At 43.7% G+C, this 22,939-nt stretch overlaps 1 protein-coding gene across 5 annotated transcripts in view; it reads right to left on the bottom strand.

The window, feature by feature from the left end:
• Positions 1–22,939, bottom strand: part of SLC20A2 (solute carrier family 20 member 2) — a 58,046-nt gene that overhangs the window by 6,025 nt on the left and 29,082 nt on the right. For 3 of the 5 annotated variants that reach the window (XM_063337342.1, XM_063337344.1, XM_063337343.1), the window contains exons 3-10: positions 20,811–20,951; positions 19,482–19,567; positions 17,340–17,436; positions 15,175–15,291; positions 14,267–14,470; positions 12,232–12,820; positions 1,115–1,300; positions 304–388 (exon numbers count right to left, since the gene is read on the bottom strand). In XM_063337342.1, coding sequence (XP_063193412.1) covers positions 304–388; positions 1,115–1,300; positions 12,232–12,820; positions 14,267–14,470; positions 15,175–15,291; positions 17,340–17,436; positions 19,482–19,567; positions 20,811–20,951 — 1,505 coding nt within the window. The remainder of the gene's footprint in view (positions 1–303; positions 389–1,114; positions 1,301–12,231; positions 12,821–14,266; positions 14,471–15,174; positions 15,292–17,339; positions 17,437–19,481; positions 19,568–20,810; positions 20,952–22,939) is intronic. The other 2 variants (XM_063337345.1, XM_063337347.1) reach the window with 1 other exon arrangement.

Here is a 22,939-nt window from a genome sequence, read left to right as displayed (position 1 = left end):
CGTTTGCTTTAAAATTGAGGTCACGTTTTTGGAAGTGCTGTTTTTCTTTAACCACAGCTATGGAGTTCACGCTGTGCCCGATTGCAGCGACTTTACCGTGACCACTCCAATGCGTTTTTTGGAAGCCTGATTGTTTTCCAGCATGGCTGGCACGACTGAGACGCAGCGATGCACCTCCGCCTCGCCATCCTGCGCAAGCGGCTGCTTTCCCCTCGCCGTGCCATTATCCGCTGGCTCGAGCAGCACAGTTTTAAGATGAATAGTCCGGACTGCCTTGACTGCAGTCGCTGGGCAAAGGCATACCTTGCAGTGTGTAGTACTGACAGGAAGTCCAACATTGGAAGCTACCACAACTGTGAACGCCGAAGCCAACTCAATAGTGAATCCACTGCGGGAAGCATAAGAAAACACTTCACAATCACTCTTTGCATCAGCTCGGACTGATACCGTGCAGCGTGCCGAAGTCTTACCCGTGGTCTTCTTTCGACTGTTTTATCTCCAACTGATTTTTTGTCATAGGAATACGTTAAGAGAACAAGGAAGGGCTGAATAACGGGAACGGCACAGGCTAGTCATCTGCAGTAACCCGGCTGCACAGCTCATTGCGTCAGGGACTTTTACTACTCTACGCTGCAGTGGATCATGCCTAATTAGTAATTCAGTTAGGCACCAGCAGAGGTCGAGTATGCATTAAGGATGAAAATTACTGTAATAAATACATATGTTTTTAATAGTCTGAAGCGCACTGGGAAAGCCGCTGTAATCTTGCCATTTCCAAATGCACCTTCTGCCACGTTAATTAGGTCATCAGCAGAAGACTCTGTTCATGTAGACCTCTACGCCTCAAACGCATTCAGTATTAGTTTACAGGGTTATCTTTTTTTCCTGTTGCTCTTTCTTTCTCTTTCTTTTTCTCATTCTTTCTTTCTCTCCTTTTCATCTTTTTTTCTTTCATTTTTTAGAAAGACGGAGAAGTCGAAGCCAGGTTATCATTAAAATCAAAAGCACAGCAAATCCAGCAAACTGCATTACAAACAAAATACAAACAAAAGCAATTTCTCAGAGCGGTTCACGCACAAAGTTCACACCACCATAAAGACAGCTGTGCACCTACCTTGATGGCGTGATTGGAGTGAGGTCTTTACCCATGGTCTGGATAACTCTTCTGCCCCAGACCCAGAGACCAACACAGATCCCGACACCTCCATAAAACAGCAGCCAAACGGGAGTCGACGCTTCTTGCATGACACCACCTTGCTCGTAGATAAGCCAGAGCGCGACAAGGGGGCCGATTGCATTGCTGGAGAAACAGACCAACATCGCCTGAGTTATAAAAATGCAGATAATTGCCTTGACAGAAGTCTCTCATTTCCCGTGTGGTTGTGATTTGTTGTGCGCGCAGCATTGCTCTGACTTGACCCTACAGGCAGCACCTTTTTCTCTCTTGGAAAGGCTGCAGCAGGGGACTCTTATCATGCTGCTTTTTCACTTGTCACTTCACCACTGATAACCATAGCGAATGCTGAAAGGAATTTCTCTTTTACAAATTGTTTCCTGAAATCTCAGAGTCGGTAATACCTCATTATGTCTGCTTCGGGACAAAACCCAGTATTTTCAGTACTGTGCTGAAATGATCTCAAAATTTACCAATTCAAGAGCTCTGCCTCTTTAAAATTCAAGTATTAAATTAGATCTATTTGTCAAAGAGGGAAATTAATGAACAAAATTACCGTCGCAGACAAGAAGATACAAATGTAATCTAGTCTGACAACCTGTAATGTTTGGAGACACGATCAGAATGCAGCCAGGAAGGTGACTCAGTCCTCCTTAAATGCGTTGTAGAGCTAGTTGGACTGGATCAGAGAGGACTCCTTGGTGTCACAGAGCTGGCGTAAGCCCTTTTTGCTACCCTGCTGCTGCTATCTAGAAAAACACTGAAAGTCAGCAACGCTGAAGTCCCCACTCCTAATGCAGGTCACCCGATATCGGTGCCTCCAGTGCCTGGACTGAGACTTCTGACTCGGTTTATTCTAAAAAAGCATCACGTTTCTAGACATGAGAGTTAGAAGAAAAACTTGAAAGCTGGTATCCAGTTACTTTAAAGGCTTAAATACTAAAAAGCAGATAAGAACGGAGTCTCCACCTCTGGAGACATTCAAAACCCGCCTGGACGCGTTCCTGTGCAATCTGCTCTAAGTGACCCTGCTCTGGCAGGGGGTTGGACTAGATGATCTTCAGAGGTCCCTTCCAATCCCGTCCATTCTGTGATTCTGTGAACTTTGACACCCTTTTTTTTTTTCCCATCTCTTTTGCTAAACTGAGTAGCATTTATCCACAACCAAAAAAGCTTAAGAAACAAGGCAGCGCTGCGCTTATGTCTAGATAATCAGGAGAAGAGCAGAGCAAACAGGTCCAATGTCAGTCAAAAAAGCCTGAAGACCAGCAGGAAGCTCCCCTCTTTGTAAACCGATAAGGGGAGCGGGTTGCGGCGAGCGCCGCAGGCCGGGCTGACAGCTATGCTTGCCCTGCAGCCAGGACCCGCTAAATTTAGTTCCTGGTCTCGCTCCAAAGCACACAGATGGAGTAAGGGGCAGTTTTAACGTCAAATGTTGTGCAAACCAAGCCACCGTAACCGACAGTTAATAATTGACTTGAATCCCGTCTTTACCAGATACGGGGTGGCAGGGGCTGGGTGCTAATTGCCAAGAGAGGAGGGCCCTCAGCATGGCACAGCTCGGTGCATCTAAGCGACATGAGACCCTCCTCCTTTCTTCTGGTCCTGGAGAAATCCAGGCTCTGAACCCTGAGAAGCCATCCTGGAGGAAAGTAACTAGGAAGGAATTTTTCCCTGGTAAACACACACAACAACATTCAAGCTGCGAGGCAACAAAAGTACTTAAGAATGCTCTTTGATATAAAAAGGAATGAATAATTGTTACAGATTTTGAGAAGGACGCTGGAAATAAACTAGTGAGCTAACACAGATAATAAAATCCAGAGGGTTTGAAGACACTGGGTAGTATGATGAAGAACTAAATACGCTTCAAATAAAGAGTGATTTCCATTAGCAAAAATACTTTAAAATTCTGGTCTGATACTGTGCCTGAGCATGCATTTGATTTGTTGAGTTTTGGTGTAAGGATGGTATGTGAAAAGTCCTTAGTGCCTAAATGCAAGAATTATTTTACCTTCAAGGATGAAGAGACTCTTGATGGAAGCATTTCTAATATTTTTAAGTTGACCTGCAACTTCTTGGCCAGTGTTTTCAGGTGTGGATTAAATTACTTGCACATTTAAATACCTTATTGTGCATAGTAAAAGAAAGGTAATTCACTGTACCTTCAGCTGCAGATGCAGAAGGAAGGATAAAGGCAACTAAAACTTTGATCAGATGAATAAACGGAAAACTGATCATCCCTTCTTATAGTGCTGTACAACATGGGGAGAACCTCCCCGTTGAAAATAACAGGTACATTTGGAGTGAGCCCAGGCACTGATTCCTGACTGTTCTGAAGAGATTATGGATGGGTATTTGTCAGTCCTAATGTAAATGAGAAGACAGAAAAGGTTTCAGAAACTACCGCAGCAAACTATGCTCTTTTGTACCAAAATCCAGTTTTAATTATTTGCAAATGCTACACCTCTGTGAATCAACTAAGCCTAATCCTCAAAGAAAAGGTTATTTTCTTATTTGTGGCAACAGAAGGCAAAGCAAAACTCTGCTGACTTATGCTCAGCCTCGGAGGATCTGAATGGCTGATGCTGCCCAACAAATCAGAAGAGCCGACAGCGGTGCCCACAGAGGCAGCACTTCTGATACCTTCCCTGCAGGAAAAGACAGCAGAGGAGCACTGGATCCATATATGCTCGGAAAGGCAAAAAGGTAATTAACTGCATTTTCATTTGTGGGTATCTGCACCACTGGTTATCTATACCAGAGAGGCATTTCTTCTCTCCCTGTAAATCACGTTTAATGTGACCTAAATGTTCAGCTGGTAGGGACAAAGGCATCTCCCAGCCTGAATACCTGCAAGCGGCTACCAACAGCCAGCAAACCGGCAGTGGTGTGCAAGCCGGTGGCTCCAATCTACCACCATCAGGGCTCTTCAGAGGGCTCCTTCCACTGATGGATTTGTTCAGTAGGTCCAGTCCCAGGGGCTTGTGGTATCAACGCCTCCTATGCCAATGGAGAACAGCTCTAGAAGAAGCCATTAGGCCTGTCCCACCACAAAACTACCAAAAGCTCACAATGAATGTGCCTAACTCACGAATTGCACAGACAAGGATCTTGGTACTACATACATCAGCTTTGAGACACTACCACGATCACGTGCAATCAACCATCTTTGGGACTAGGAAGAGTTCGTTGGTAGAAGACAACCAGTCCCAACTGAAGAGTAAGAAAGAAAAAAACACACCAAAAAAAGCGCGTTAGGTAAGAGATTTTGCTTTGAGAACTTCTGTGGTTATCAGATGTCTCCTGCAGCTGAGTGACTAAGCAGATGAACCACAAGGACGCTGGCTAGACTGGGATGTGGCTTTCACAATATTTCCCACCGTTTCTATCTCATTTGACTCAAGACATGATTAGCAGGAAAGCAGACCTAAAATCTTCCATGCATTTGGCTAAGACTTGTTTCACAAGTCTATTTTCAAGAAGTGATTTTCTCTTACTCTCCCACGCAGCTCTTTTACTTGCCTTAACTAACTCTCCTTTCTGCTGGAGCTCCAAGTCTTATTCGTGGTAGTTTAGAGGGAGAAGAAAAAAGCCTGAAAAGGCCACCCAGGGGCTCTGAACGCCTATTTGCATCTATCTATATGTAAAACTGCCACTAGGTTCCTATGTAACTGAAGTGTTTTTGAGGCTGTTATCGTATTATTTAGCTATTGGGTTTAAAAGCCAAGATAAGCTAACTCCTGTTGTGGTGCTACTTTAGTTTTGTTCACCTAATACACATTTTTTCCACTGAGCACAAGAGGGTGACCATTATGAGTTAATTGTGAATTTATAAAACATGATGGCATATGAAGCCTAACTCCTGAGTCTACCTGTCGTGAAGTGTATTCTCCACGTCCAGTATTTTCCATCATCTCTGCCGTGTTCCGCTGGCCCCGGTTACTCGCAGGGCACAGGACTTTGCAGCAGGGGCGGTGCGTGGGGGCTCTTTGCCTTCCCCCGAGGTGCGATACAGGATTAAATGCCATGTACAGCAACGCTCGTACTTGCAGACGCGTGTCACGGCAGTTCAGCGAAGTGCTGCTGAGTGTTTCTGAAGTGCTGTCTGACCCTCATGATGATTTCGCTAGCTCTCTCAACTAACGGGAATTGGCACAACTTCTCTTTTTTCTGCTCGCTTGTGCCAGTTGAGAATCTGTCCCGCACCATTTATAAAGCTGTTGTGAAAGATAGCATTTGACAGTGAATCTGAACTATAAATAGAGTTGGCTTCTCCTCTCCCCTGTGAGACAGATAGTATTACCAACCAAAAAAAACCCCACGTACAGCTATCATGAGACAAGCTTAGAAATTACAGTTTCCCATGCACGCACACACATTTTTAGGTACCTTTGGGTCACAAGTCCAGGCCCTCCTCTGGAGGAACAAGGACTATGACCTTTTTTTTTTAGTAAAAATTAAGAGGTTTTTTCAGTAATGGAAGGATGTCATCAGCCGAATGCTCTATTACCAAATCCCACCAGACTTGTCATAATATTTTATGAACTAGCAACACTGCTATTACCTCGCTGCTTCTTATTTGAGGGGAGTCATGAGTTGCTCAAAACCAAAATCTAATTGTATTTGAATGCTACACTCTAATAAGCTTTGTGTTATAACCCACAATCTACAGACTACTTGATGACCATGCTTTGATTCTCTGCTACCTGACAAAGCAGATTGTATTGTAGCTACTTCTTCTAGTTGAGTGACAGAAGCTTGACACATACATTATCACCGATTAAAACTGAATGACGAGCAAAATAGACGGCTGAGAAATCTATATTAGGCTTCCAGTATTAGAAATATAATTACAAAATCCCCAGTCATTTGACTATTTCCCAAACCAGGATTTCACAAACCAACTTTGCACTGGGAAAATAAATGGAATGATATCTCTGAATATGCTGCAGTTATGCCCAGAGACATCACCCAGTTGAGTAAGGGTGCGAGGAAGATACGCCCGTATGTACCAACAGGAAAAAAATAATGTCCTAATCTCCAGAGATCTCAGATTATTGGCAGAGTTTTATCCTAGTTCAAATAATGAGACAGCTTGGAAATAGCACGTATACCATAGAGCAATAGAAGTGTGTCACAGCTGTGGCCTGTGAAGTGCAAGCTTTGTGTGCGTTAATGAGTCAGGAAGGCCACTTATTTCTTCCTGCAGCTCATCGCTGTGTACTGTAAATGCTGGCCCTGAAACCCCAGCTCCCTGCAGCCTGGAGGTTTGGGTCCATCCTCCTCCTCTCCCACCAGCACCAGCCTTCCCCCAGCAAGCCCAGCCACAGCAGGATGGGGGAGGGATTCCTGGACCCACCAGAGCCCCCTGTTTCTTGCTGCTCTTCTATGGCTTGCCCGCGTGGCACAACAAAGATGCCACGTACCTGCACAATTAAGGACACAAGCAAAGAGTCATACCTACTCAGGACACTGGCTGCACTTTCAGGACAGACTGCTATTAAAAAGGGAAGAAATCAGATTTCATGCTGCTCTCAGTAATAGTAATGGACAGATTAGCTTCCTAAATATTCTAAGTGATCTTGACCGCAGGTTTCAGGGAGGAAATAAGAAGTACTCATTTTGTAATCCAGCCTTATTATAGCTCCTTTAGGCTCCTTATTTAGCCAGGAGACTGAATCCCACTAAGCTCTCTGTGTGCAGTGAGATACTGGCCATGTTCTGGCCCTTCCCTCCTTTAATCCCATTGCATTTACTTTAGGAAGAGAGGAAAAGGTGAGTCTCGCTGCTCTTTGTGTGCTCTGACCTAAAACTCCAGAGAAATCTGTAGGGAGGTGAAAGGAGAAGTTTCCTCTCCCTGTATTTTGGGCTAGCAAGTATTTCCTAGTTTCACTTGCATTGCTTTGCTTAACAGTGAATTACCTATCTGGTAGCTGTTCAGTTTCCCTAAAACCACTGAGACAATGTGTAGAAATATATAAAAAGTGCTAAACATTTTTACTATAGCTCTGAAATGGTTTTAAATCCTATCTTCAGTAATGTAGCCTATATTGTTTGGATAATAAGAGAGCCATTCTTTGTCAAGCTTGTGCTATAAATTTATATGGCATTTCCTGCAGACTGTAGCATGAATGACCCCTTTTTCCTATAATATCTAACTGTGAAGACGCAAGGGTAGTCCTGAAGTCCTCCACGTGAAATTTAATTAGAGCAGCCACATTCAAACAATTTATGCAGCAGGAACTCAGCAGAACTGAGATGCCCCACACAACTGTGAAACATCTGCAAGCAGGTTTCTCCTTCCTACAGCAGATTTTAATCAGCAATCCCCATGTCAACCTAAAGCATCCTTCCATAGGTCATCCCGCTTCCATTGCGATAATTCAAGGAATAGTGAGCTCCAGAGGTTGCTTGAGTCAACAAAAGCGTTTTCCCGTTTGCTGGGATGGGCTGCGGGGCCGACGCACCGTTTGCTCACAGCTTTCTCATTCCCAGCCCTGCAGCAAAGGAGCCGCAGCCACCGTTGTGCTGAGCACAGGAGACAGCTATGGGGTTCACAGTCACAGGATCATAGAATGGTTCGGGTTGGAAGGGATCTTAAAGACCATCTTGTTCCGGCCCCCCTGCCATGGGCAGGGGCAGTTCTCTCTGGCCACTTCCAAAACAGCCTGCCCAACTGCCTTCATTTTCGGGAACTAGTTAATTCAGATATGCTTCCAGACTTGGAAACACAGGATAAACACTCCAGCTTCAGCAACTCTCCCACTACCTGCATTTCCTGCGGAACCAACCTATATTTACAGAAAATAAGCTCAGTCCAACTCAACCATAGGTGCATATAATCCCCGCCGGCCAACAAAGCCTAGCCTCCCAGCCTCTGGAAAGCTGGCTCTGAACAAGCAGTTAGGAAGCTGGCAGCTCTCCTTGTGTCACGCTCCTGGCCCAGGTCTTTTTTTCCATCCTGCCCTTTTCATTCTGCCGTTGCCCTTGCAATGACCTGACGTGCTCCCTTTGTGCTCGGGTGCTGAGCCAGTGGGACCTGCTCACTTGGCGCCGCTAATTAAGCTCAACAACAACGGGTTTTTTTTCAGCGGTTCTGTCCCAACACAATTTAGTCGGGATTTTAAATTCTTTAGATTTCATTCAGCCCATGTGCCACGATGGTGTCACAAGGCTCTCGGCCCGGCTCAGTTAGTCCCAGCCCTGGATGGGCTCCAGCATCCTTGACACAGCGCATATAAGCTCTGTGGCAGAGGGGCGGGAGGGGATGGTCTGAACAAAACAGTCACCCAAATAAGGAGTAACCATGACTCCCTGTTTCTTTTAATGCACAACTGCCCCGGCCAGGATCCCTGCTGATGTCAGCCTAAACACGAGCCCGGACTGCTACAAGCATCAGCTCCTACAGCAAAGACGGCTGGTATCCTTACGATGCTAAAAAAGCATCATCTTGGAAGAAACAGGGTTCTAGCTCCCCTTGTTATGTGTTAGTTCTGCAGTCGAAGGCAAAATACTGATTTAACTTTTCCACATCCAGTGGAAGGCCTGGACAATGAAACAAGGGAGATGTCCATATGATTTTTTGCCCGCTAAAGTGCTATCCAAACTATTTGGGGCACTTCTGCTCCATAAAGCGTTTCTGAGCTGCATCATGGTTCAGTCCATACCATATGCCTCATGCTTAAACACGCTCTAAAGCACGTCGATCATTTAACTACCTGCAGTTTTTCATTTTTATATTAGCTTTATAATTTTTCTCTCTCTGCTCCTCTTACCTGCTCCTGTCCCTTCAAGGAATACCAGCAAACAGCCTGATGGAAAATAAATAGAAAACATGGGAAAAGAGTGAGTTCCAAGATGGAGAAGGAAAATGTAGGAGACAAGTCCAAAGAAAAAGATATGGACAATGGAGGTGCAGCCCTAAATATGAGTGAGGAGCTTAAAACCAAATGCAGAGGAAAGCAGGATTTTAACAGGATTCAAGGCTGAGAAAAAAATAGAGAAGCAGGTTGACAGCAGCACCTAAAATGAGCAGAAGGAAAGTGAACGAGGGAGGGAGATGACAAGATAGCAGCCTTCGGTGGAAGATGGATTGCCAAGGCTTGCTTTCTTAGAGAAATGTGGACAGAAAGCCATGCTACTAGCTAGGTTCTACTGCATTATTTTTAAAACGCCACACTGCTTTTTGGGCTCTGCAGATCTTTATGCAACATGCAGAGGAGCCAAGAGCCCAGTAAGAAATCTTCTGCTCTGCTAGACAAAGACCAGCAAAATGTCTCTGCTACATAATCCACTGGATAGATACCTGCATTCCCAGAGTGTTTTATCTACTCAATGTTTTTGGCATACAAAGGGGTCTTTACTTTTTATTGCTTAGCTGGAACTCAGTACAATTGCAAGGATGGGTTCCTACCCAATCCTACACCCATGACCATCTTCTTGCATTTCTACCAGCTTTGACAAAACGAAGCTAACTTGTTCTTTAGTTTTGCAATTACATTAACTCAGCTTAAGAAGAGATTTTGGAATAAACGGCATTTAATAAAAACCCATGCTAGCTGGTAAACTTGGTAGGATCCCCGACAGAAGTAGAGATCCGCAAAACACTAAAAAAATATGAATTTTCAGAAAAGGATATTCCCAAGGCAACAAGCCAGTCCAAATGCAGAATTCTGGGGAAATTAGGCTGTAAGATGCAACAAAGCATACTGCACAGAGCCTAAGCCTTGTCTTTCATCCTGTCCAGCTCCTATCAACACCAAATTTGATTTCTGAACTCACTGCATCCTTACAGATCACTTCTAACAAACTCTACTTCCCTTGCCTCCTACAGATAAGGCAAGTGATGCTTGCATAAACGTGTGAGTCACTAAGGAGAATGTATAGACATCACCTACAGGGAATCAAGGAGCAGGGGCGGCTACGGCAGTAGGCTGTGAACTTTCTGCAATGTGTTTCTCAGGGTACATTACAAGAAGTATCAGCGGTGTTTGTCCTTTTTCCTACGTTCCCCTTGGCACTCGCTGCTGGCCACTTGCAGAGCACAGGTTCCAGCCTCCATGGGTCTTTGCTCTTGCCCAGTGTGCTCAGAGCAAAGGTCCTGATCAACGGAGACCAGCTGAGAGGAAAGCAAGTTGCACCGCTGCCCTCTGATCCAGAGGATGAGGGGACCTGGACTCTTTCACAGAGCCAGATCCCCGCAGATACAAAGGGAGCAATAACAAGAGCGAGGACAAGAAGGCTCTTCAGAAAGCCCTGTTCCAAATTCCCAGGACACTGGATGGACAGGGAGGGAAGAGACATGTTTGTAAGTGTTTTTGAGATGAGCTGCGAGTTACATCGGGTGGCTGACAGGAGCGTGGAGCAATAACCACCCTCCTTGCTGAGTGGGACAGCTTTTGCGCAGGCGCCTAAGGAAGACTATGAAAGTTATGAACGCTGCAAAGCCCCACTGCTAATGCTGAAACAGACACCGCCAGGGCACGGCTAACACTGCGAGGGTTCAGCAGGAAGGAGACTCAGTACAACCCCCCAGCTACAACCCAAATAAGGACCACTGCTTCAACAAGCAGCTTCTGAGTGGATTTCTCGGGGGACCTTATCAGGATACAGGAAAGAGTGCCTACTAAATACCAAGTGGATCGCTCCAGGCATAGGGAAGAGGCAGTTGCAGCCAAATCCTAAAGGAAAAATATGCAGTGTTCCCAGGGACAGAGCAAAAACACCCAAACTGCCCATCAGCCATGTGCCACTGAGGTGGCAAGGTGCAATAGGGCCCTGCAGATGAAGCAATGTTATAATGTTATAACATTATGAAGCAATGTGAGCGCAGAAGAGGAAGGTATAAAATGCTCCATCCTGAGCCTACACCCTCCATCGTTTGGTCAAAAGTTTTGTACTTTGTGGAATAAAACAGAGCCGAGCCTTCAAAGGGAAAGAGGCTGGCAAATGAGTGAGTGAAGAGACACTATTTATTTCCCGGGGGTCTGACCAGATGATGAAGGGCAAAGAGGTGCAGATAAACAATTCTGAGACCAACTTTGGGATTTTTTCAGCTGCCTGAGTCGATATGAACATGAGAGACAGACTCCTGGAGGATGATCCTTTTCCTTTATTCCTGGAAAATGATGCTAATGCCACAGGATTTAAGGACCAACACAAGCCAAATGACTGAAGGATGAACTCACTGGCTTCTTCCAAACTCAAGGAATGGTGATAGCAGCTCTGGATAAAACTGCTGTCAGGGAGTACTGCGTACCAGGACTATACTAGGAGATGGGAAGCTTCTTAAATGAGCACAAAGAGATGAGCCATAGCCCATGTCCCCTCTCCACATGGGGCACAGGAACGTGCCCCGGGCTCCTCAAGAGGTAGGCTCTCTTTATTTTGCTGAGAACTGTGGCAGCTGGAGAAATTGTATGTGCAGTTCATGAACTTCAGTAGGACTTTGATGTTAAGGCTTGTTAGATTTGCTGGGCTGTTTAGTGATACACTGCCTCATACGGCACTAGACCCCTGGAAAACTCCAAGCAAAAGATTCAGCAAAGGGAAGTCTATAAGGGCTGCAGCAATCAAAATGAAGATGGTCTTCACACACCTCTTTTCAGAATGTGACAAGAGATGAAATTCATCTAGTGACAAAAATACTCTCAACCTCTCATTTTCTGATGGTCTCCAATCTCACAGTTAAAATAGGCTGCGAACTCTGTGGGGCTGGGAATGTCCTGTTTGCTTTTACAGTGGTTGGCATGCCAGGGGGAATCTCAATGCCTCAAAGCTTGCCAAAATTAAACCTTAATTAAACTAATTACTGCACAATTATTTAGCAGCGAATAAAAAAAGATGTTATCATTAAGAAGAAAATAAACCAGAGACAGAGCAGCCCAACTCCTGGAAAGCACCAGGGACATCAGTGTCACAAGCTTTGCAAAACACAGCCCTGATGATCATCTGCCTGCAAAACTGAAAACGCCTTCTGACGGGCCAAGCTGGCAAAGCTTGCTCCAAGCACTTAAACCGCAAAATTGCTGGTTTGTGAGATCTCATCCTCTTACCTGACATCATTACCTCCATGGGCAAAGGATCCAAAGCAGGCTGTTAAGATCTGGAGGAAGTGGAAAAGCAGATGGACCTGAGAGGTGTCTTTCTCTTCCTTATCCTCTTCCACGGGATCAACGGGGGGCCGGTTAGGATCTGCAAGTTCAGAGGCCAGCTTCATTTCCACCCCACCTTCCTCTGCCTCGATCTCTGCCTCAGCCACGGCATTGCAATAGCTGGAGTAGCTGTCGTAGCGAACTCGCTTCTTGGAGTAGGAAACAGTGTCGCCCACTAACTTCTCACTGTCCTCTGGAGTCGACGTATCCGCTGCCTTAAAGGAGGAATGCACGGGCATGCCACAAATAGCAGCTGTGTAACACGTGTAACTGTTGTTGCGTCGTAACAGTTTGTAGTTGTTTTCTTGAGAGGGCCTCTCGTCGGTGGCCCTTTCCAGGTGTATTTTCTGGAGCAAGTCTTTGTATAAACCTGAGTCCTTGTGCACAGTGTGATAAACGTGGCCGTCGCTCCTCATCTGGCCATCGAAGCTGAAGGTGCCATTGGAAACAGGTGATTTCACCGAGGTGTGCGTCATGGAAAATGCCCTTCCTAAAAAGGCCGAGATTTAGAGTTTTTATTTCTACAAAATGTAATACAGAAGCCCCCTCCCCTCCCACTTCGGGAGATAATAAAACAGCAGCAATCCAAGAGTACAAGAAAAAGGAGATCAGTTTCCAATATATGCAGTGAATAAGCCAAGATTCAACTCACTGCAAAACAAACTCTTTCATCTTCTGTGCAAAAAGAGCTTTGTTCCAGCGTTGGGTCTCCCCCAGACACGCTGTATGACCTGCAGCAAGTCAGTTGGGATCGGCTATTCAAAGGTGATAGTTGAAGGTTAAATCCTCAGGTTCTTTGAAAAAATATTTTCTATAATATTCCTTTTTTTTGTAAAATATCCTCTACAGTTTCTGAGGTTTTGTCTACACTGAACAGGCACAATAAGGATTTCAGGAAAGGAGGTTTACTGTAAATTCATACTGAATATGAGGTCACCTTTCAAAAGTACCTATGTTTAAGAGACTTTTACATAACTTTTAAAAATAATTTAAAAAAAAAACAACAGAAAGCAAAAAATTTAACGTTCTGCAGAAATATTTCCTCAGCTATTCCAACATTTTGTATATCTTATTTCTATGAACATGATGATAGTTATTCCCTCTGTATACATTTAACATTAGCAAATGCTGTAGGACACATGTCACAGCTAGAGCAATATTTCTGAAGGAACTATCTTTTTCATTTCCTGACTTCCCGGATTTCCACTGTGCAACATTCAGAAACGTTTTTAGCTATTTTTAATCTGGAAGCACACACTCAAAGGGCTTCACGTCATGACTTATTTGATTTTGTAAGAATCAGTTGAATATATTAGGCATTTATTAACCAAATTACAGGGCTGTGTAGATGTTAGCAAAGTGATATCAAAGTCAGCAGACTGCTAAGTGTGTGTGTGTGGGGGGTGCGATCCCACCACAGGGGAGAACAAAAAGAGCTTTATGCACACAATCCTACTTCTTATAAATATACGTTCAGAAAACAATGCGTCAGATTTTTCTAGTGGACACGCTCCAAACAGTCATACATTTGTCAACTAAAGCCCAAATCTTTTCATCTCCTGTGGTAGTATGCTAATCATCTTTATGCTGAATTTAACCTTCATACATCAGCAATTTGTGTTAGCTGTATTTTTCCACTGCTTAAAAGGACAGAAATGCCATTAAGGATACAAAGTAAAGCAAAAAATGAAAGCAATTTTCATTTTCAGCTGTTTCTAAAATTGAAATACAGCCAAACAAAATGTAATTGTTATTAAGTCCTCTCTAGAAAATGTCCCTTGTAAATGAGCATCTTTCCCAACAAGTGCTGAAGAGGGATTAGAGCTGGAAATCCCAAACACTAACTTACCATTTCAAACAGAGACCTCCTTGCAGTTAAGAAACCCTATTGAAACAGGGAGAAGATGAACCCTCTTGTCTTGTCTTAGTTTCTTACCATAGGGTACACGCGGATGGTTTCCATTTGCAATAGTATCTGATGCCCCAGCAGCTTCTGTTACGGAGCCAGTAAGGGGAATCGTGCTCTCGTCAGATGCTTTGGCACCGGGAAGCTCTTTAAAGACTGGTGTTTCTTCATCTTGAATTTTATCAAGACTTTCATCTGATATCCTTGACAGTGCAGCATCTTTCTTTAACCGGCCTAAGGAAATAACAGTCCTGTAATTTTAAACCCAACCTACCCGTCTTGCTGCTTATGTTTCTACTGTTTGCATCAAGGGCATAGATCAACGTGGATACAATAACCGGGCCCTGTTTCGTACACATTCTTTATTTAATTCTAACACTTATCTTTACTAAATTCATCTGAGAAAATTCTAGAGCATCTTTGTTTCTTCCTACAAAATTCGCCAAAGCAGGTAACTACAGTAAAACACTGAGCTGCTCATTTATTAATGAAATCTGAAACTTTTCTCTGTGTTTTAAACACTGCATTCGTTGAGAGTAGCAAAGCAAACAAGCAAAACACTCTAAAGCTAAAAGCTGTGATCAGCCCAACTTACTGTAGAGTTAAAGAAATCACTTAAAGATAATCAGTCTGCCAGATTTTTCCTCTTTAATGTTTCCTTAATAAAATATAAAACGGATTATATTCCAGGTTTTATTTTCCTGTTTCTGCTAGACTCTAGAAGAAGACAGCACTGCAATGGTTTGCCTAACAAGGTTTTGAATTTCTACCACTGCAGGTTTTTAAGAGCAGGTTACACAAATACATGAGGAACAGTTCAAGCACATCCTGCCCGTGGGTGGGGACTGGACTAGGTGACCTCTCAAGGGCACTTCCAGCTCTGAAATGCAATTTTCCACAATTTTACATCACTCTCATTTCACCAAGCAACTACTTACTTTCTATTTTTCTCTTCATCCAAGGGCAGACAAAAATCCAGACCAAGATGGCAAATACTAAGGATACGCCGACTGATATTAGAGCAATGGCCCACATTGGCAGTACCAGTCCCAGTACTGTGAAGACAAAGAAATAAAACACAACCGAACCATAAATTAACATGACTTAATTATCTCAGGCAGTGGAAGAACAGTCTGTTGCAGAAAAGCCTGTGTTCTCAAAGTACGCAAACCCAACATAATAGTTTTTAACATATATATCAGTTAGTGCAGTATTTAGGGGCTAGTTGACAGGTAAAAAGTTGCAGGTTTAGTCTTCCAATTCTCTGTTACCCCACTGTGATCTTACTTCTAAAGAAGTCAGGGGTAGAACTCCCACATCAGGGCTGCAAAAACAAGTTTGCAGTGATTTTATACAGTAACGCACGTTAAACCATGTTACCCATTAGGGTAAGTATTTACCTGACCTTTGCTCTGGTCAATAAAGCTTGATGCTTAGCTTAATCTAAGCCATTATCTGCTTACGATAATAGCTTAATGTAGCACCTGAGAGAGCTGAGGTTTCAGTCCTGCAATGCGCTATCATGCCGATAACTCATGCTCCCGTATGTCTCCCCCCAACAGAGCTCGTTGCGCTTGTTCAATTAAATGATCAGACCCTTAATGAAGAAATAGCTTGGACTCCGATCTCTCAAACCTGCATACACACGCCTGTCTTGAAACCTATGCGATTAATTCATCCCTGTGAGTAAATGTTGCCAGGACAGAGGCCTTGGAGAGTAAATATGTATTTCCTGAGTATCAAAAATGGAGTCCCACCTTTTTAATCACGCACTTTAAAGACTGCTAAGCTGAAACAGAAGGGACATTAAGATTCTTATTTCATTTATTTTGCTTAATGAGTCACTGCAGAGTGCCTGACCTACTTCTGCAGTACAGCTCATGAGGAAATGTTGGCTATACAGCTGATTTACTGTGAAACATCTTGGATACATAGCCAATTAGACTTAAGAAAAAGGGATGGTTGAGTTATGTTACCCTCAAATTGGGAACTTCTCGAGCTTTTTATTAATTTCAGTAATGCTATGTTACGAAGTAGAGTCTATGGACTGCATTTATCCAGTATATCTATCTAGTGCATCAGGTTTTAAAGAAAACAAATTTCTTTCAAAAAAGGTCACTTTCTAAGCCTGCTTTCTTAATTCAGGGGCGTGTTCAGGAGCTCTTTTCAGTTGCCTGTTCCTTCATGGCTCTGGGATAATAATCTAATCTAAATATAACACTTAATGACCAGAGTCTTCAATAAAGTAGTTGAGAGCACTGAATATCTTTTTTATGAACTCTTTTGCTGCGTGTGTTTAAATGTACACTGCTTAAGTAAATTTAAATATAAACTTAGAAATGTAAATATATAAACATAAAATGTGTTAATATAAATATACAAACATAAATATAAAAATATAAATATAAGTTCAAATATAAACACAAACATAAATAAACACAAACATATAAATGCACATAAAATATACAACCATACAAAAATATAAATAAAGTCCTGAAAATGACATGTCTCATTTGCTTCTACTGAGTTACGATGAAAACACAGCACCCAAGAAAGAAGACGCACTCAATGCAGGAACAGGCTCAGGGCTTCTTATCATTGAAGGGAAATAAAGAAGTAAATTTAATTAATAGGCTCCGTGCCAGCTCTGCCAGAACAGTGACTCTGCTGATTTCAATGGAGCTATAGCCTTAGACTGAGTGCAAACAGCCTGCCCGCTCTTACTGCCCTGAACCTTCTGAAACTTCTCTCCTTGATGCGTGTATCTGGAATACCTTTGAGAGCTCAACACGTGCTCAGGTTTATGAAGCCGAAGCCGGCAGCTCAATATTTTCCCCTTCCCCTAAAGAGGGATTTTTTTCCCATAGCTGCGCTCTTCCCCACTAACCGGCGTGATCAGGAGGGCGTCACAAAAACACGTGCACAAAGAGAAGCATGCGGGGAGGTGTATGATCTACCCTCGCCCTCGCTAACTCCTGGCGTAGGAGATAACCGTGTGGTGTCGACAGCTACCTGGCAGCTCGCTGGCACAGCATCGTCGCGCACCGTGGGTAGGAGGGAGGGAAGCCTCCCCCCTGCCTCCCGCTGCCGACGGCTCACTCACCTGGTGCCCCCGTGTACATGATGGAAAACACGTTAATAGCTATGGTAGCAGCATAAAACACTGGAAGTGCGCGGAGACCATTGGGCACAGGGTCTTCCTGCATAGAAAACGCAGAAAAAAAGGAAACATTAGCTGGATTTTCCACCAGATTAATGTCAGCACAAACTGCCATGATGCAAACGCGCGCTCCCAAGTCAGTGCCAGGCAGGTGGAGTTTCTGGGTGGCTAGTGAGCAAAGGATGGGTGAACTGTCTGGTTACACCCAAATCCACAAGTCAGATCCTGGAAAGGACCAGCCTTCTGGGGAAACGTGACACTGTTAGTGGGAACCAGGGAGACAGGTTGTACTTTCAGGTCGGCTGCAGACCTACTGGGTGACCTGCGGGCAGGTTTCTTTCTGCAAGTGTTTCCTTACCTATCTTGTCTCCAAGACGAGGAGTCCCTTTCACTCGGCACAACTGACAGGCGCTGAGTGGGACAGGGCTTTGATAGTTTTGGAGCAGGGCTACAAGCATCAGTGCAACTCGTCCGTTGCAAAACCTTATTCCTAACCTCTCAGTTTCAACGGGGACAGCCCAGCACTTCCACCAGCTAACAGAAATCTCTGACATATTGAAGCGTCTGGCCACATTAAGCAGGTATCACACGCACAGAGCGAGCGTGTGATGCTCGGCACGCTGCTGTGCCCGCTGCCGGCCACCGTCTCCTGCCCTCGCTGCTCACAAGGAGAGGCTCAGCTGACAGCACGGTGGAAACGCACCGCGCGAGCCATGGAAAAAGCCTTTGTGAGGAGACTGCTTTGGCCTTTTGAGGGCCTTCGCGTGTTTGCAAAGAGCCTGACGAAGCTAAGGGCTGGCTAATGTGGTTTTGTTTCTCGCTGCCATGAGCTAAACAAGGGAGGCAAGAGAAGACTGCAGCCGCCCTGCGCTGTGTCCTGAAGCATGCGGCAGCACAGGCTGTACCTGCAGGGACAGCTGCTATTCACAGACACCCTCAACAAGGGCATGAACCCCTACACCAGGGCATGGACTCGCAGGCTAAAAAGCTGCTCTTTTTTTTTTTATGCACGCACACAACGCAAGTCGCTACCTGTTGATGCCAGAAGCTCTACAGAACTTACTGCTTTGTGAATGGCACAGATGGCAGGCAGAAGACAATTTCCTTACCTTGAGCTTTTTCTACCTCTTGAATGCTTGAACGCTTAAACATGTGGCTTTTATACCAGAGTTCATGTGATTTTGATGACTAATTTTTTAAATTGTTAGGTTTTGAATGCAATAGAGGAACTTTATGCAACTTGAGTAATTTTAAATCCAAAGCTGAGTCCAATCAATTTTATCATCTGCTTTTATCAGTGACATTTATTTACATCAGAAATAAAGAATGATGAAGCTGAGGTTACAGGTGGTGTTATTTATAGCAAAAGAATTAATACCTCATCTATTTAAGTTCCCTGTATAACTGCTAATATAGTGTTCCTTATTTTAGGTCATTGTCATGCGCTGCACTCCCCCATTTTAGCAAGTTGAATGGTGTGAGAGAAATGGAAAGAGCAGATAAAAGTGTTCTGGTTTCCAGTTCATGGTGGGTGGCAGGCAAATCATCTTCTGCACTGGAGATATATGGGCTGATGTTACCTCAAACCTGCCACTTTTGACTGAGGTCACTGAACCCCACTGATTCAGATTTCTTGAGAATCTAGGAAATATGCAGTAGCCCATCTTCTAATGTCTGATGTGCTAGAAAACCAAAGCTTAAAATTTCACAATTACGAAATACCAATTAAGAGTATCTCCAAGGGAGGACTGTTCTATTTGAATAACAGTCAGAACGGCTACTGTGAGGCCAAGTCAATGCCAACAAGTTTGTACTAATACAGAAGCAATCTCAACGTATCATCCTTTAATATCGTACATTCTGTTTGATTAATTATCACGTAGCACCTTCTAAGCCTCAAATACTTGTCAAATTACTTACTCTGAGCTTTCAGAACTAAGAACAATTACAGTTCCAACAGCTATAAAAATAATGACTGGTCGCCTGTCCAAAAAGCAAGCCACAAACTTTCAACTCTGGAAATGCCAGCACTCAAATGGGAGGCTAGAATGCAGCCTTCTCATTATAATAGTGAAATTTATTTACCTTGTTTAAAATGAAGAATCTAATCAGCACAAAGAGGACTCCAGACATCAAGCCAGATAACAGTGGGGATATAAACCAAGAGGCAACTGTGTTGAAGAAAACAAAGAATGAAACATGAAATAAACAGTATTCTTCCGTAACAGTTAAGTAAGTAGTAAACGAGCAATAAATTTAAATCAGTCCTTGTACAACTGGAATGAATGTTCCGTATGTTTATTTACAACTGGTGCAACTCAATGTCAACTGACACTCATGAAAGTCAAAGTAATGCTAGGCACAATTAGAAGCATCAGCCAAAGCATTTCCCGATAATTTTGCAAGTTAGCAATCAAATTCATCATGAAAATTTCTTGTAGTTTGATGCAGAGTGGACCAAGAAAGCCCTGTAATTTCCTAATCACCATGACCATGAATGCTGCAAGCAAGTGGAAAGCAACTGCATCTAGCAGGATGCCATGCTGCTCGCAGGGTAAAAGTCTCAATTTCCAAAATGTCACAGAAGCATCAACTGTAATGAACAGCACGTGTACATTTTTTGCGGGACAGATTTGCAAGTGTCCCAGACTGATTTAACTGAAGTAGGTGGCAAAACTCCCACTGATTTCAATAAAACCGGATTAGGGCAGCGCTCTGGAAATCTCATCCAGAGTGATTTATTGTTTGTGGCACGGCTAACAGGTTGATTCTGCTGTCATTGCAAACTCTCTTCTACTTTTGACAGAATTAAAAAAAATAACAACGCATTGCTCCAACTTCTCTGAAGCTGCAATTTATTTCCCTGCCTTCAGCATCAAATCCTTTTAATACAGGGTTTAGGCTGCAACTTGGGTTACAAGGCTTCCAAAACAATAATGAAAACTCCTTCACGTCCCTGCTTGGCTGTGCTGATCTTGGCAGTGGGAGGCTGTGAGTTAAACACGTGCTGTATGCCCAGCTTTTGCCTCCCTGAAGCTGGTGGGTGGAGAAACATGACTGTGGGCATTCACATGATGGCTAGCATTGTTGAGAGCAAGAACGAGGTGGTATGAGGTGCCACGAAAAGAATTAGAAGAGGAGGAATGTAACCTTGAAGCATGTCTCTGAGGGACAATGTCTCCTCAGCCTACTGCTGAGGAAACGCAACTTGTGTCTTACCCCTTTCTCCACCGGAGACACACTGCAGCCGTTAATGAAATCGGCATCAGTGCACCTTCTGAATGACAGGACTGGGGTGGAAAACAATTTGAGGAGGGAATACTACCAGCACATAGCAGACTTCTGGGAATGTTTTTTGCAGGCAGCACACACTCTTGCACATACCCGCAACACATAAAAGGAAACGGGACTCACCAATCTTGACAAGCTGCATCCACTGGACTCCCTGGGTGCCAATTGCCACCAGAGAAAAACCAATCGTAGCACCTACGATGCAATGGGTGCCCGATATCGGGAGTTTCAAGAATGATGCTATTAGCTGCCAAACAGCAGAACCTAAAAAAGAACCCAACCGTATGGTATAAACAACAACAGTAACAATAATGTCATGCAGAAAATCCTTCGCCAAGTACCCACATTCTTTTACGAGCGCTGCCTACACTCCACATGCACAACAGAGATCTCCTAAAGCGAGTTTTGTTCCTGTTTTGTCCCTAAAAGCAGATACTAAGACAGTTCAATAGCAGCTTTGAACACTGCATCTTACTTATGACTTTTTTTACTAACAGCTCCTTATATGGCGCAACAGCTCTGCTTTTTTTTTTTTTTTTTTTTGTAAGTAAGTCTTTCAGTATTTACAGCCTGTCTGACTCAATACACAAACTGCTCCCAGTCTGCATCAAGCTCAGAAAACTTCATTCTTGAGAGCTGGACCTGGAAGCCTCCGAGTGTGAGGAGGCATCCACTGTTTCACTAATGAACTACCCATGCTCCTAAATTCAGATACCACCAGAGAAAGGCTCAAATTGTGGGGCAGGGTGTTTTATGCCTCTTCTCAGTGACGTGCCGCCATCCGGAGTCCTCTATAGGAAAAAAGGACTGAGGAGGAAATAAGGATTCTCTGACTACCTTCATTTGCAGCTCATTGCAGCACTGGAAAAATTCAGAACTGCAGAAAAGGCTTATCTTAGTCATGGAGTCAACAAAGATACCCATAGCATAAGGAAATAAGTTCCCCTAACTAACTAAGGGATAGTGGCTAATGGTCTATAAAGTAAATGCGATGCTTGGTGCCCAGCAGATGGCCCAAGGAAGGGTATTCACCAAGAGTGCTGGAGAAAGAAAAAAAAAATATTACAAAAAGACCCCAAGCACCAGAGAGGATGCCTTGTATTTTTTTTTCAGTCCCAACTTTCGATAGTTAGATCAGACCACAGTGGGCCACCAAGCCCTCAAGCACACAACTCCATGCTCTGACTCATTTTCACGTTGCAAGGACCCAGGTTCCCTACTCCTCTTGCAGGGGTGCTAACCTCAGCACACCAAAATTGTTTCAGCAGTGACAGAAGCTTTCTGTGGATCTCGCCTAATATTAGAGAATTCTTCGAAAGATCTCATCTTCATAGCCTTAAAACTAAATCTTCATGCAATCAAACTGCTATAAGAGATTCTGTATTTTTTTGGCTCATGCCACCTCTCTTAACAGATCTCCAGCAGACCACAGGTGATAAAGCAAGGCTGCTGGACATACGCTGTTAGTCAAAATGCCAGCCTCCATCCTCAATTCCAACAGGAGAGGATGGTTTGAAGGTCTTGAAACAGAGCCATCTGCAAATGGTGATTTGCTGGCATCATATGCAGCTACATTTGGAAGTCAACCAGTTTGTAAAGCTGATCTCTCCTGGGGTACTATCCCAAAACAACTGATACTCCTATTGCTATTGGAAATTCTAGATCAAACAAGGAACACCTGCTCTTTAGTTTTTTGGCTTCTCTTCCCATGTACTAAAATAAAAATAAATACACTTTGAAACCTTTGACATGAACTTAGAGATCAGCAAGTGGAAGTGAGGTGAAAGAGAAAACAGATGGTAAAATCTGTAAAGAGCCAAATAAACAGATAAGCCAGCCATAGATATGTAATTATGAAGTACTCAGTCTAAAAAATAGGGAAAATGCAACCAAGTCACAGCTGCATTGCAAACGTGTAGTGAGAACTGGTTTTTTTGTTGGGGGGCAAATAGAGGGAGTACGGCACTATTTCTTATTTAATCAACTTCACCATGAAAATAAACAGGAGAGCAAGAGGGAAAGTGACGGAGGACAGATGGATGCTCTGAGAAGGACAACATGTGGTCTAAAGATGTTTAAGAAAGCACATTAAGGAAAAGAAAGAGATACAAATCAAGCCAGAGCAGGACTTTCCTCTGGGGCTTGTAATGCCTTAACTACCTACCTCAAAGCTTTAACTCCTCTTTAACACAAAATGCACGTTCCCAATTTTCATCTTTGCAAAACTAACCTATGAAGCAGGAGGCTCACTT

The sequence above is a fragment of the Chroicocephalus ridibundus genome, chromosome 5 (genome assembly GCF_963924245.1).
Source record: "Chroicocephalus ridibundus chromosome 5, bChrRid1.1, whole genome shotgun sequence".
Lineage (NCBI taxonomy): Eukaryota > Metazoa > Chordata > Aves > Charadriiformes > Laridae > Chroicocephalus > Chroicocephalus ridibundus.
The sequence above is the reverse complement of the archived record's forward strand: the minus strand, read 5'-3'. Positions and strand labels throughout refer to the sequence as shown.